This window comes from Halichoeres trimaculatus, unplaced genomic scaffold, assembly GCF_033239565.1.
Source record: "Halichoeres trimaculatus isolate MK-OKI-2021-1 unplaced genomic scaffold, fHalTri1.1 fHalTri1_scaffold_8, whole genome shotgun sequence".
NCBI classification, from domain to species: domain Eukaryota; kingdom Metazoa; phylum Chordata; class Actinopteri; order Labriformes; family Labridae; genus Halichoeres; species Halichoeres trimaculatus.
Genome location: NW_027437186.1, coordinates 24225066 through 24238295, shown reverse-complemented (window position 1 = coordinate 24238295; position 13230 = coordinate 24225066). Strand labels below are relative to the sequence as shown.

The 13230-nt window shown below is 37.8% G+C and overlaps 2 protein-coding genes across 3 annotated transcripts in view; both read left to right on the top strand.

The window, feature by feature from the left end:
- Nucleotides 1-3298, top strand: part of adam12b (ADAM metallopeptidase domain 12b) — a 92723-nt gene extending 89425 nt beyond the window's left edge. For both annotated transcript variants that reach the window (XM_074676027.1, XM_074676026.1), the window contains exons 22-23: nucleotides 510-679; nucleotides 1495-3298. In XM_074676027.1, coding sequence (XP_074532128.1) covers nucleotides 510-679; nucleotides 1495-1546 — 222 coding nt within the window. In that variant the 3' untranslated portion in view covers nucleotides 1547-3298. The remainder of the gene's footprint in view (nucleotides 1-509; nucleotides 680-1494) is intronic.
- Nucleotides 3299-5752: 2454 nt separating this feature from the next.
- On the top strand, nucleotides 5753-12669 carry dhx32b (DEAH (Asp-Glu-Ala-His) box polypeptide 32b). The gene is made up of 11 exons (XM_074676014.1): nucleotides 5753-6146; nucleotides 6736-6929; nucleotides 7644-8019; nucleotides 8450-8686; nucleotides 8882-8975; nucleotides 9058-9207; nucleotides 9948-10139; nucleotides 10269-10409; nucleotides 10511-10701; nucleotides 11572-11762; nucleotides 12211-12669. The coding sequence occupies exons 1-11, from the start codon at nucleotides 5865-5867 to the stop codon at nucleotides 12383-12385; spliced, it is 2223 nt and encodes a 740-aa protein (XP_074532115.1). The 5' UTR covers nucleotides 5753-5864; the 3' UTR covers nucleotides 12386-12669.
- The last annotated feature ends 561 nt before the right edge of the window (nucleotides 12670-13230 follow it).

Genomic DNA, 13230 nt, shown 5'->3' with positions numbered 1-13230 from the left:
TGCATATTTAAAGGGGTGTAGCGGGTGCTTGATTATTTAAGTTTCTGAACACAGTGTCTCAAGATAAGGGCTCTACTCTGTGTGGTGTTTGAAATACCAAATTAGCTGCTGTTGATTAGTGACTTCAATGTTTCATTATATGTGTGTTTAACCAGCCTCTGGGACTTTTGGTAGTGTGGGCAGGTGCCAAGTCCTGATAAAAAAAATGAAATCAGCATCTCCTTAAAGTAATCATAATTCAAAAAAACTAAATCCTTATAATATACCATCTATATCTACCATCTGTACTATATATAAGCTTCCCTTTTTTTAAAATTGAACCACTGAAATAAATTAACTCTTCCACGAGTTTTAGATTTACAGATATTCCTTTAAAACTGTAGTTCCTTGCAGGAAATAGAAGGACATTCAGGACTTTTCACAGGTAACATGAAATCAACCCTTAGCCATATTTATGTTTATATATTGCAATAAGCATGTTTAAAGTATTGACTTTTTTTTCCACTCAGGACTTTGAGAAACCAAGCCCACCCCAGAAACCCCTTCCTGCAGACCCACTGGGGAGGAGCTCTCGAGTTGGTCATCGTGCCTCAGCAGCAGGAGTCCACTTCTCTGGACCTTTACCCATACCGATCCCCACAGTTCCCCGGCCCCCACCCACAATCCCCTTACCCAGCAGGTCAGTGCAAAATAACAGTAGTCATCCTCTAAGCTTTGTTCTTAGTGTCTTTGGTGGCTTTATCCAGACTTTATTTATTTATTTATTTTTTAATTTTATTTTTTATTGTATTATTATGATTATTATGATTATTATTATTATTATTATTATTATTATTATTATTATTATTATTATTATTATTATTATTATTATTATCATTATTATCATTATTATTGATATTATTACTATTATTATTGTCGTTATTATTATTATTATTATTATTATTATTATTATTATTATTATTATTATTATTATTATTATTAATATTATTATTATTATTATCATTATTATTGATATTATTACTATTGTTATTGTCGTTATTATTATTATTATTATTATTATTATTATTATTATTATTATTATTATTATTATTATTATTATTATTAATATTATTCATTTGGATTTGTTCACCAGAAAAATTTTAACAAATAAACTGCCATTGAGTGTAACTTCTCTCTTTTAAGAGACAGAATAAGAAAGTATAAAAAAAAAGGTATTCGTTAAGTTCAGTCAAATGTGTTCTGTTGTAAAAATCTTGATAATTGTTTGTATTTTAATAAAAATTAGTTTCAATTTCTTTCCATGGAAAGTGTTTTCTGACTGTATTACTTCAGGGACATATTGTATGAGGAGAATTGAAATGATCTGAGAACTGAACCTTTTGGAGCTCCATGACAAACTTAGTAAATAACAAACACAATAGATAGTTCAGATTTCTATTTGTTCAGAATTGTAGTTGACCTGCAGTAATGAGAATAACTTTGTTTACATTTCAGACCGGTGCCGGCGTTGCCCTACAGACCACCAAAGATTCACAAGGACTGCTAAATTCTGGATGTCATGGATGAAGAGATTCATGGAGAAGTTTTTGATTTGCACTAATAACTGAGACTCTGTAAGACATTTTGGACAATACAAAGTATGGCAGAGTCTCTAATGACGGGGCTAATGTCACATCTCGGTGCTACGCCTCTCATAGGTGCTTTGTTGTCCTGGCTCAGGTACCAATGAACTATTTATCTATTTAAGTATTTAACTTTGATTTTGATGATTCGTGCACAGTGCACTCTGATGAAGAGTGAGACGTTAAGGAAAGGAGGAAACATTGTCTTTTACATTCTTTGTTTTGTTTTGTTTTCTGGTGATTTTTATACTTTTTTTTTTCTCAAACAAAATGCTGAAGTAAATGATGTTTTTATATCCTGTGACGTTGCTTGAATAATTGAAGCACCAAAAAAGTTTGGTGTTGGATTAAAGTGATGAAAAAGGGAAATGGAGCACAACTCATCAAGTTGTCAGATAAATTTAGGCTGTAGAGGAAAATTTCTCAAGATTTTATATGAATTATGTATTCAATACCAAATACATTGTTTTTATTCGTACCATTCACAAGGTTCAACACGGTAAATATTAGATCTGTGTTGTTGTAAAAAGATGCTTTATACATCTTTGTTGTGAGATTAACCTTGTCAGCTCATTTTACAGTCTTCGCTGGACTCTTTTATTTCCTTATAAGTTCACTTTTGCAGAACAGAATAGATTTCTTTCACACGTTTCAGCCTGGCGCTGACGCACACAGCCCCTGAGGCTTTAGGCATGTGTTGGACTCTCAACATGCTCTTGTGATAACTGGCAGACGCTGCAGACTCCACAGACTGATTGACAGACTGATTGTGTTCCAGAGAATTACAGTTACACCAAACAATTCAAAAATATCTGGTGTTTGTATGTTCTACATTATGCTCACTTTGCCCTTGTGTGTGCGAGCCAAGAAGAAGAATGACTTCAGCGCTGCGAGCTTTGCCAAGCTCCCCCTCAACTGTGCGTCTAACAAGATGTTTTACCGTAACCGTCCCGTCTGCTTTGTTCTTTGCCTTCATTACATTCCATTTTGATTTTGTAGGATTTTTTTTTCTGTTTAACTCCGAAGTTGTTTGTATCTTTTTGGAATCTTTCACAAGATTCAGAGTTGCACTTTCTGTAAAGTTTTAGTGCATTGATTGTTAAATGTTGATCTGCTGTTATACAAAAGGGACTAACTGTCAAAAAGAAACTTTTAAGTCATTTTCTTCCCATCTGTTTTCTATTCGGGTGGCATATTTTGTATTAACGTTCCATTCCTTATGCAGTCCTTGTCCTCTTACAACTGCAGAATGGTTTAAGTGACTAAAACCCTGCAAAGCCGTGTTGCATTAATGTACAAGGGTGTGTGGAGGTGCTCAGATGTAGACAGCTGTGGTTACCACTCTCCAGCAGAGAAAAAAATGTCAGTGCTGTGTAGGTAGATAGATGTTTATACCATCTGTAAATTCTTAATGTACTGTTTATTTCCATCACTATGACACATTTATAAGGCATTGTAAAGTGTAAATACTGTATGTCATTTTTCAATTCTTTTTTTTTCCTTTAAGCCACAGCAAAAACTGCTTTGAGAGTAAGCCCCTTTAAAATGACCCTTTAGGTGATAAAAAAAAACATGTCCAGAGTGAAAAAATCTATAACTTTTAGGTTAAAAATTTCAGAGAAAACATTTCAAAATGTTCTTTTGGGGTGGGGGGATAAGAGCCAAATAAAGGTTCCTCTATGACTGTTTGTAAGAAATTTTATTTGCACTTAAAAGTATTCTTGCATTTAACTTTGTAAATCAAAGGGAAAGTTGACAAAACTGTTTTGAAACCACAAAAGATTATTGGAGAGATCAGTTCAAGTTCATCGGGACACACATTTTGTGCAATCTGATGAATAAGTAAATCTGTTGTTGTTTTTTTGTCTCAGAGAGGATGACTGTGCCTGAAGTCCTATCTGCAACTCAGCCCACAACAAAAGCCACCAAAGAAGAATTTAGGGCTTTGATCTGTTGAAGAACTTAAACATAATCCCTCTGTGGAAAATAACTAGCAATAAGTGATCCTTTACTGTTTGATGAATTCTCACAAGTAAAAACAGAAAACAAAAAATAGGGAAAACAAAATCTCATGAGGGGCTGACACAAGAGAACTTACATTGTGTGGTCAGAACAGGTTGTTCAACACTGCCACCTGGCAGAAAATACTGGTCATCACAAAAACCATCACTACATCTCATTTTCCCGAAAACCAAAAACCTCATCTGTTCCCTTAAACTCAGGGGCTGCTTTAACTATGTGTATTGTGAACTACTTACCCAGTACTAGTGTTGGCCCTTAGGATAACAAACCAATAACAAAGTATTCTGCAATCCCTCTCACTGCTGACTGAGTAGAGAAAATAGGAAGAGTGAGATGAACATTAGGGCTGGGACGTTATGCTATTCTGGTGGTTCAGTTCTATTACGATTTTTTGGGTGCTGATTCGATTTTGATTGTTAATATTCAATATTTACAATTATTGTGATTTTTTTTAATTTGAGATGTTTTTTCCAATCCAGTTTACAAACAAAGACTGAAATGAGGAATTTCAATTTAAAAAAAATCAAAGAATCACGATTTTGATGTTGTCAAACAAAAAAATACTGATATATTGATTTTCATTTTTTTCTCCCACCCCTAATGAATATGTTTGACACTTTGGGAAATACAAGTTTCTGCCTTCTCGCCGAAAATTTTTAAAACATATTAAACTATTGCACTAGGCTATTTTGTCTGTTAGTACAGGTCTAGTATATTTTACATTACACATTACAAATTGCAAATAAAAAGAGGGATCTCACCCATGGGACTACCAGCCAGGTAAGCTGTCTCAGGCTTCATGCTCTCTGATCAGAGAGAAAAATGTCAGGATTGTTTTAAAACATTCAACAAAAAATATCACTAGTTTTTTATGTTATGATGCCTGCTGAATATCCTCTCTGTTATTTGCCACATGCCTTATAAGATCACAGCACTTCTAATACTCAGAATCAGGACCTCTGGCATGACACTGTTTTTAGTTTTACACAGCAGTGATACAAGCGGCAAGTAGCAAGCACTTAACTACAACAGATTGGTTTCCTCCACAAATTCATAGTTCTAAAACTATTTTAAATATGGAGTTCTGTTATTATTATGCAACCAGTGCATCAAGAGTCTATTGAGTGATTCACAGGCACATCATTGATAAATTTGCTTCCAACATGGGTTCAGTTTGTATTTAGAGCACCTGGCTGAGGCGGAGTGATGCTCTAAATAAAAGAAAGCAAACAGACGCGATAAGTGTGGGGGTTGGTAGTTTTTGCTACCTTTAGTGTTAGCCTTGCAAAAATAATGACTCACTCTGAATCCAGTCTTAGTTCTGACCTCATACCTGATAAATACAGGAGCTTATGACCAGAGAAGCAGCAATGATCATTTTTCAGCTTAAGAGATACTCAGAAATTATTAAAAGATATATTTTTTAAATGTCCTGATTTTTGATAGTCTTTCACTGCTCATAATGTGTTCAGAAAGAGCGCACTCAATTTAACTACGCAAAAAAAAAAAAAAAAAAAGGTCTGTTTAGTCAGATAAACAGGAGGAAAAAATAACTGAAATTACACTTTGAAAAATCTTTGAAGGCTCCTGTGTAAGTTTTATTTTATTATCACTGAGTTTCAACCTTCAACTTGGTTTTGCAGTTAAGCACTGAATATCATTTTCTTCTCTCTTAAAGTTTTTAGGTCTGTATTCCTGGATTCACAGTGGATTTTTGGCTGTATAATTTTGTAGTTTTGACATCTCTGAGTTGATCATTTCCCAAACAATTTAATGAAACCTTGTTTAAAAGTAAAAGCATTAACCATTTTGCACAGCTTGCTGCCTTAATGTTTGAGCCAGTGAACACCAGACCCCCTGTGAGGGTCTGCATATCTGTTTTCAAATCAGTGTGTGTGTGTGTGTGTGTGTGTGTGTGTGTGTGTGTGTGTGTGTGTGTGTGTGTGTGTGTGTGTGTGTGTGTGTGTGTGTGCGTGTGTGTGTGTGTGTGTGTGTGTGTGTGTGTGTGTGTGTGTCATCTGTTGATGACTGCACTTCTATGGGATTAGTGGCCACATGACAACACTGGGCTGGCCGCCTAGCGAGCCTTTCATTTGGCTTCACTAGCAGAGGCGCTCTGTTTGCTGTCCAACAGTTTACCAAGAGCTGGAGATTTGCACACTTCATTTCTGTGGATCTGTAAATGAAGTCTAAACCAGACAGAACGGGAGCTCAGTGGAGATGGCACAGGACATCACCAGCTTAAATGAAGAGGACTTTTTTGAGGGGAAATCAACCTGCTGTTATGATACGGACGCTTTGGCTGAAGGAGACAAAGAATATGATGACATTTTGGAGCTTAATCAGTTTGATGGATTGCCGTATTCCTCCAGGTTTTACAAATTGCTCAGAGAAAGGAAAGAGCTGCCTGTGTGGAAAGCCAGGAGTGAATTCATGGACACTTTGGCCAAAGGACAGTTTGTTGTTGTCAGTGGCACTGCTGAAACTGGCAGGAGTTCTCAAGTGAGTACTGAGCGGGATAAGACAGTAAGGATTGCACTGCTGTGTGAAATATTGTACATTTGGTGTTGGCAAAAACACAGTTAATCCAATTTTCAGGAGATTCTTAAAACCTCTAACAGCTGGAACATTATTTGGTTGAGAGAAGAACCCTTTGTTGCTAACATGAATAGTTAATAAAAATAGCACAACTTAAATGTCACTGTTTCAAGAAAAAATATGTTAAAAAAAAAAGAGCCAAATTTATTCAAAAAAAAATTTAAAAGAAAATTGATTTTTTTTTTTTAGTTTGTATTTTTTTATCGTATTTTTTGAGTAAATGAATTAGCTAAGAGTTGTCCTTCAAGATTCAGAGCACAATCTGAGGTGCTTTTTTTCAGATTTTTTTTTCTCAAGAAAATTACATTTGAGAATTAAAGCTGCCAAACACTTCTGAGATGTTACATAATCAAAAGAACTGACAAACTCTTTTGCATTGTTCTCTCAAAGATGAGATGTCATTATCCACATACTTGTTGATTTGGATGGTTAGCCTTCTTTCTATCAGTCTCTGTAATGTAAAATATCTTATCTGTCTCTTATTTTGAGACAGATTCCTCAGTGGTGTGCTGAATTCTGCCTGTCAGTCCAATTCCAGCACGGCATGGTGGTTTGTTCCCAGATTCACGCTCAGCAGGCCGTGGATCTTGCATTAAGAGTGGCTGACGAGATGGATGTCAACATAGGCCATGAGGTCGGGTACTGCATCCCTCTGGAAACCTGCTGCGCCAACGACACAGTCCTCAGGTACGAGAAGAAGCGCTTCTTACGTCCAAACGTGGAGAATGTTAGTGCTTCTAGTCTCCCCAAGGGGTTTCATAAAGCACAGTCATGACACACAATGCCAAATCACCCCGCCTTTTTCAGTCTCAAGAGAAAAGTGAACAATAGGCCCATGGGGGCTCCTTTCAGGGGGCTCCTCCACAGCTGTCCGGCTCTCCGTCTGCTCATGTCTCCCTCCCTTGTGAGGGTGCCTCATAAGTCAGCAGGGGAACAAAGACAACTTAGCACATTGAGGGGAGGAAGATAAGATGAACAGGCAGCCAGCTAGCACAAAGTTATCCACTCCTCACTCTAATGATTAGAGTAAATTACTTTAATAGGGACAGGGCTGATGTGGAGACAAAGTGTTTTTCATCAAGGTGCCATGCTGGGTGTGTTGAATGGATCCCTTGTTGCACTTTCTGAAAGAATCCGAGGGTTTATTTCAGGCTATTTTTCTCCCTTTTTTTAAATAAAAAAAAGAAAGAAAAAATGTGATAGATAAATATTTACCTTGCAAGCATGGCATCAGAATATGAAAAGGCAAGTATGAGATAAACTGAAAATATTAAACCAGAGGTAAATAGGAAAGCAAACTGAAAGAAAACAATAAAAAAGAAATAAAGATAGAAAGCTTAATAGATAAAAAGATGTCCGATGAAAAGTGAAGTTAACCATAGTTTTTCTAACCCACCACAGATACTGCACAGACAACATGCTCCTCAGAGAAATGATGTCAGATCCTTTACTTGAGCGTTATGGTGTGATCGTTGTGGACCAGGCCCACCAGAGGACTGTAGCCACTGATGTACTCCTGGGTCTGCTTAAGGATATCGCTATGCAGAGACCAGAGCTCCATGTGGTTCTCCTTACATCAGTTGAACCTGGACCCAAGCAGATGAAACACTTCACGGGGTCTGCAATGCCCCTGATCCGCCTGGAGAACCCAGGTACTGAGGAGGTGGTGTACAGGAGCACTGGTGAGGGTTACTTCTGCGCTGCTCTGCGTCTTGTGCTAGAGATCCACCGCTCTGAGGAGGAAGGAGACGTGGTTGTGTTTCTGGTGACCAAGCAGGTATCATATCATATCATATCATATCATATCATATCATATCATATCATATCATATCATATCATATCGTATCATATCGTATCATATCGTATCATAACATATCATGTCATGTCATGTCATGTCATGTCATGTCATGTCATGTCATGTCATGTCATGTCATGTCATGTCATGTCATGTCATGTCATGTCATATCATATCATGTCATATCATATCATATCATATCATATCATATCATATCATATCATATCATATCATATCATATCACGTCATACAGTGTTGTATTGAATTGTGTTGTATAGAACTGTACTATATTGCATCGTATTGTATTGTGTCATTGTGCCAAATTGTCTCATTCACTGTTGTATCGTTTTGTGCTAAAATATATCAAAACATATCATACCTATCTGACTTTCTTTTTTTCTTCTGTCAACAGGAAATAAATCTGGCCCATGACATCCTGTGTCACGAGGTGCACAGTGTACCCCCTGACCTCGGCGAGCTCCAGCCCATTGCTGTGCACCCTGGCCAGCCTGGGAACCTTCCAATTAGAGCAGGAGACGATACAACTCGTGGACGCAGAGTATTTCTCACATCCAGCCCCAATGAGGACTTCTTTTGGGCTGTTAACTCCATAAGCTTTGTCATTGATGCAGGGCTTGAGAAACGAAATGTGAGTCAGTCCCTCCTTGTAATTATAGATAACATAAACACCCTTAAAAATGTTATTACAGCCCATTTAGAAACCTGTTGGTAACTATCTGCAATCCTTAAGTATTCTAACTGCAGTATTTGCCTCTCATATAAAATTCTGTTGAATATGTTGGAGAAAACGCAAAGCTCATCAAGGGTAAATCTAATGTTGCAGGTTTACAATCCAAGAATCAGAACAAACTCAGTTGTCATTCAGCCAATCAGCAAAGGCCAAGCCAAGGGTCGCAGACAGCTGGCAGGTCCAACAGGTGAGGGATAAAAACAGTCTCCAGCTCACAGTTACCTGTCTTTACAGCTGATGTTAGATAAAAACTATTTTTTCTCTTGTAGGGAAGTGTTTTTGTCTGTACCCAGAGGACAGACAGCTTCCTGCAGATATCCGCCCTCATATCGTTGAGTCTGACATCACTTCCACTGTGCTTTTCTTGAAGAGGATGGAGATCGCTGGTCTGCACCAATGTGACTTCATTGACAGACCAGGTGAGACTTATGTAAAGTGACAAAACAAACCAAACTGGCAGGCGGTTTGTGTTGGTGGTGTCGTCTGCGGTAATGAGAGGAGTTTTGGGTTCATTCAGTGCGTTCAGTTGTGTTCAGACAGACAGAAGATTTTTTATCGGTGTGTAGTGAGCCATGCCTCAGCTGAACTGACAGCTCCTGTTCTGACAGCATCCTTTTAGAGCTGACCTGCTTCCTCGTGCTTTTGTTTCCCCGGATTTATTCAACCCTACTTACAAAAACACACGCACACACATACACACACGCACACTGAGCCTCCCATTAGTTTGATCAGAGAATAAACATAATATTGCGTGGGAGTGTCCATGTTTCTTGTTTCCCTGTTGTGTTCATCAAAAACATGTTTGCTGCAAAGAGAGAACAGAAAATCTGTTTAATTTGCACAACGAGAGGCTCTTCATTTTGCATAGTGATGCATGGCAGATGTTGGTGGGGATTATAAAATCCTAATCTTCTGCTGCCTTTTTACTCAGAGCGTGCCCACCAGGGTGCCAGTGTACTGTAAGGGGGGATTGTCCCAGTGGGTCACCATTTTGGATTAATGTTTAAAAAGCTGAAAAAAAGAATCCTTAACAGTTCAGTCAAAGTGAATTTGAATGTAATTAATAATCTGTTCTAAGCACTAGACAGTCGTTTTACAATGTGCATGATTTTAAAGTACTATAGATTTAACAACATGATCCAAAACCTCTGTACCTCAGATCCTGAAGGCCTCATGCAGGCTTTGGAGGAGCTGGACTACCTTGCAGCTTTGGATAATGACGGGAACCTGTCTGAGATGGGAATCATCATGTCTGAGTTCCCTCTGGAGCCTCAATTGGCCAAAACTCTGCTCGCCTCCTGTGAGTTTGACTGTGTCAGTGAGGTGGCCATCATCGCTGCCATGCTAACAGGTAATACACTCAATAGGGGGACATCTGCATGCCACTGTATCTCAACCTTAATGGACGTTGGTTACAAAATAGGTAATTAGGCTGTTTTCTCTGTTTCCCATCATTAACTTTGTTTTGTGGATTTTTCAGCACCAACTTGCTTCTTTGTTCCCTCTGTGGACCTGAAGCCAGAAGCAACACAGTGCCACATGAAGTTCCAGCACCCAGAGGGAGACCACTTCACCCTGGTCAACGTTTACAAAGCATTTAAACAACACCAGCAGGATCCATGTGAGTTCAGACAGTGTCACTTATTTGCATGGACATAAACACAGATGCTCCAAAGACCAGTTAATATAACACACACACACCTCTGTCTTCATCTCTGTCAGACTGTGACGTGGAGAAGTGGTGTCAGGACTCCTTCCTGAACCACTCCTCCCTCCTGATGGCTGACGCTCTGCGCACTGAGCTCACTGACACCCTGAAGAGGATTGAGCTGCCCATCTCGGTGCCAGCCTTTGGTTCTCGGAGCAACACCCTCAACATAAAGAGAGCTCTGCTGGCTGGTTTCTTCATGCAGGTCAGAGCACATAGCAGTAACTCTATTCAAGCCCTCAACACAGAAAACAATGGCGTTATTAGATCAGCAGCTTAAAATATTTCAGAGTTTACAGATTACAAAAAGGACAAAAAGGCCATTACACTCAAAGTAGCACGAATGCAGAAATGTGGAGTTTGCTTTTATAAGCTGTAATTATGAAATATTACTGTTTTTTTTTCCTTTTAGAGCTCAGCTACTAAACAGGAGAAACAAAAAGCATATTTTGAACTTATTTGAAGTCTTAGCTTCTTTCACATTTTTGTTTTTACTGTACAAAAAAAATCAGGCCTCATTTTCTCTTTTAAAATCTTGAAATAAGACATTTTTCTGGGCTTGTCAGGTGAATGTGGCTCATATTAAGTTGAACAAGACAGTTTTTACTTAATATAAGACAAACACTTGCTTAGATTGTAGATTTTAAAGTGTAGATTGAAAACATCAAACATCAAAAATATGAAGAAACACACATGTGCTAATGTAGTAAAGAAAAAAGTGTTTTACAAGTCAGAATATGTTTCATGTTTTAGATTTTGATTGTTCAGATTGTTTTGATTGTTATTTGTTTTGGTTGTATTTTGCTTTGATGACAGCTTTGCCACTGTTAGCTTCAGTACACTGATTATTTCTTAAATATTGATCTGAAATGTAGAAAATGATTCAACAAAAAGAAAAAAATAGATCTGCTAATCTTTCATCTACAAATGTTTTAACCACAAAGTGTTGAGAATGATTTATTATAAAGTGTTTTAGAAATCTACTGAAGCAGTTTGTAAAAGTGTATTATTTGGCAGAAACTCCTGCCCCTTTTTAAGATCCCACATGACCGTGTCTTGCTCGGACTTTCCTTAGGTGGCCCGGGATGTGGATGGATCAGGGAACTATTTCATCCTGACCCATAAGCATGTAGCACAGATCCATCCTCTATCCACATATGGAGCCAAGAGTCCCAAACTGGGCCTGGCAGAGTGGATCCTGTTCCATGAACACTCCTTTTCTGAGGATAACTGCCTCCGTACCGTATCCCACATAACACCGGCGCAGTGAGTCTCAGCTTTGTTTAACATTTTTGATCCTGACCTGTTCACCTGTTTTGCTCTTCCATAACAGGGTCTTTTCATGTGGACTGATGAGGCTTAAAAGTAATCAGACAGACACATTCCCTCTCCCATGTGGACCAGATGTAAAGTCCCATTTCATCCTCGCCTCCCAGTTGTGAGGGGAGGTATCATAAACCTGTCTGCAAGTATCAGCTGCTTGGAGAGGGGATTATGAGTAGTGCAGATCCCTGGGAATGTGGGAGCAGCAGATTAATGAAGGGAGAGAAAGCTTGTCATGCTTTCTAGGACCCACATGCTAAACTGTGGTACTCCATTTGTTGCAGTTTGAACAGCAGACGCTAGAATAAAAAGAGAGTTTCTAACAACTTTAAACAAACATCACTTTTGCCTTGGTGTGTTTATTAAACCACATCAATTCCTTTTCTTCTAGGTTCATTGAAATGGCGCCTCAGTACTTTTTCTACAATCTGCCACCAAGTGAGAGCAAAGAAATCCTCCAAAACATCCTGAACCGTGGAGCAGCTCAGTACCACCAGGAGAAAAAAAACACCTCTAAAGAAGAACCCCGGGAGGACCACACTTTTGACCGTTGTGTAGTACAATGACTGACTCATATACTGAACAGCAGGCTCATTGCCTGGATTTGTGTTTCAATAACAATATTTCACATCACTGAGGATGTTTCCCTTTTTAGCGCCTGTCAGTTTTATCATCATCCCTTGTATTTATATTTAAATAAAGAGCACTAGAGTGTAAAATATAAACAGTGAATGTCGTCCCTTTGTGTATTTTGAGTAGGCAGTTACTAATGTTTTTACTTGAGTCTCCTTTTCAGTAAAAATGTGGTTTAAGTTATAGGAAAACCTCCAGCTCATTATCTCAAACAATAACCCTGTCATGAAATAAAACATATTTACTTCAACTAAGTGTCTTTGTGATTTCATATCTTCATTTACCCCTTCAGAGTTTAGCACAGAGTACACACTTTTTGACTGGTAATTTATTTGAAACCTGAAAAGTTAGATAGATTGTTCTTTTTGCAGATGAAATCTGGGGAGTTACACTTTCATATCATGTTTTCAACATCTCTCAGAGCCCTGTTTCCTACTGCCAGTGTGTTTGTAGAAATCCAGTATAAAACAACAAAAACATTACCATCCAGACTGCAGTTATTTACATCGCTTCCTACACTGAATACATAGATTTTTTAATGTTTTATTTTGGAGGGATACAGCCACGACATTTCTGTATTTCAAAAAATATGTTGAAATTTCTTTTTTTATGGTTTATTGCATTTCTTAGCAGTTTTTTTTAAGTTAGTCTGTACAAAAATCTTTACCTTTTATTAAAGCCTGAGACATAAAGTTTGTGTTGATGTATAGCAAAAGTTTTTCGCAAAAAAAAAAAAAAAAAAAAAAAAAAATCACTAAAGAATGGAAAAATGTGAAGC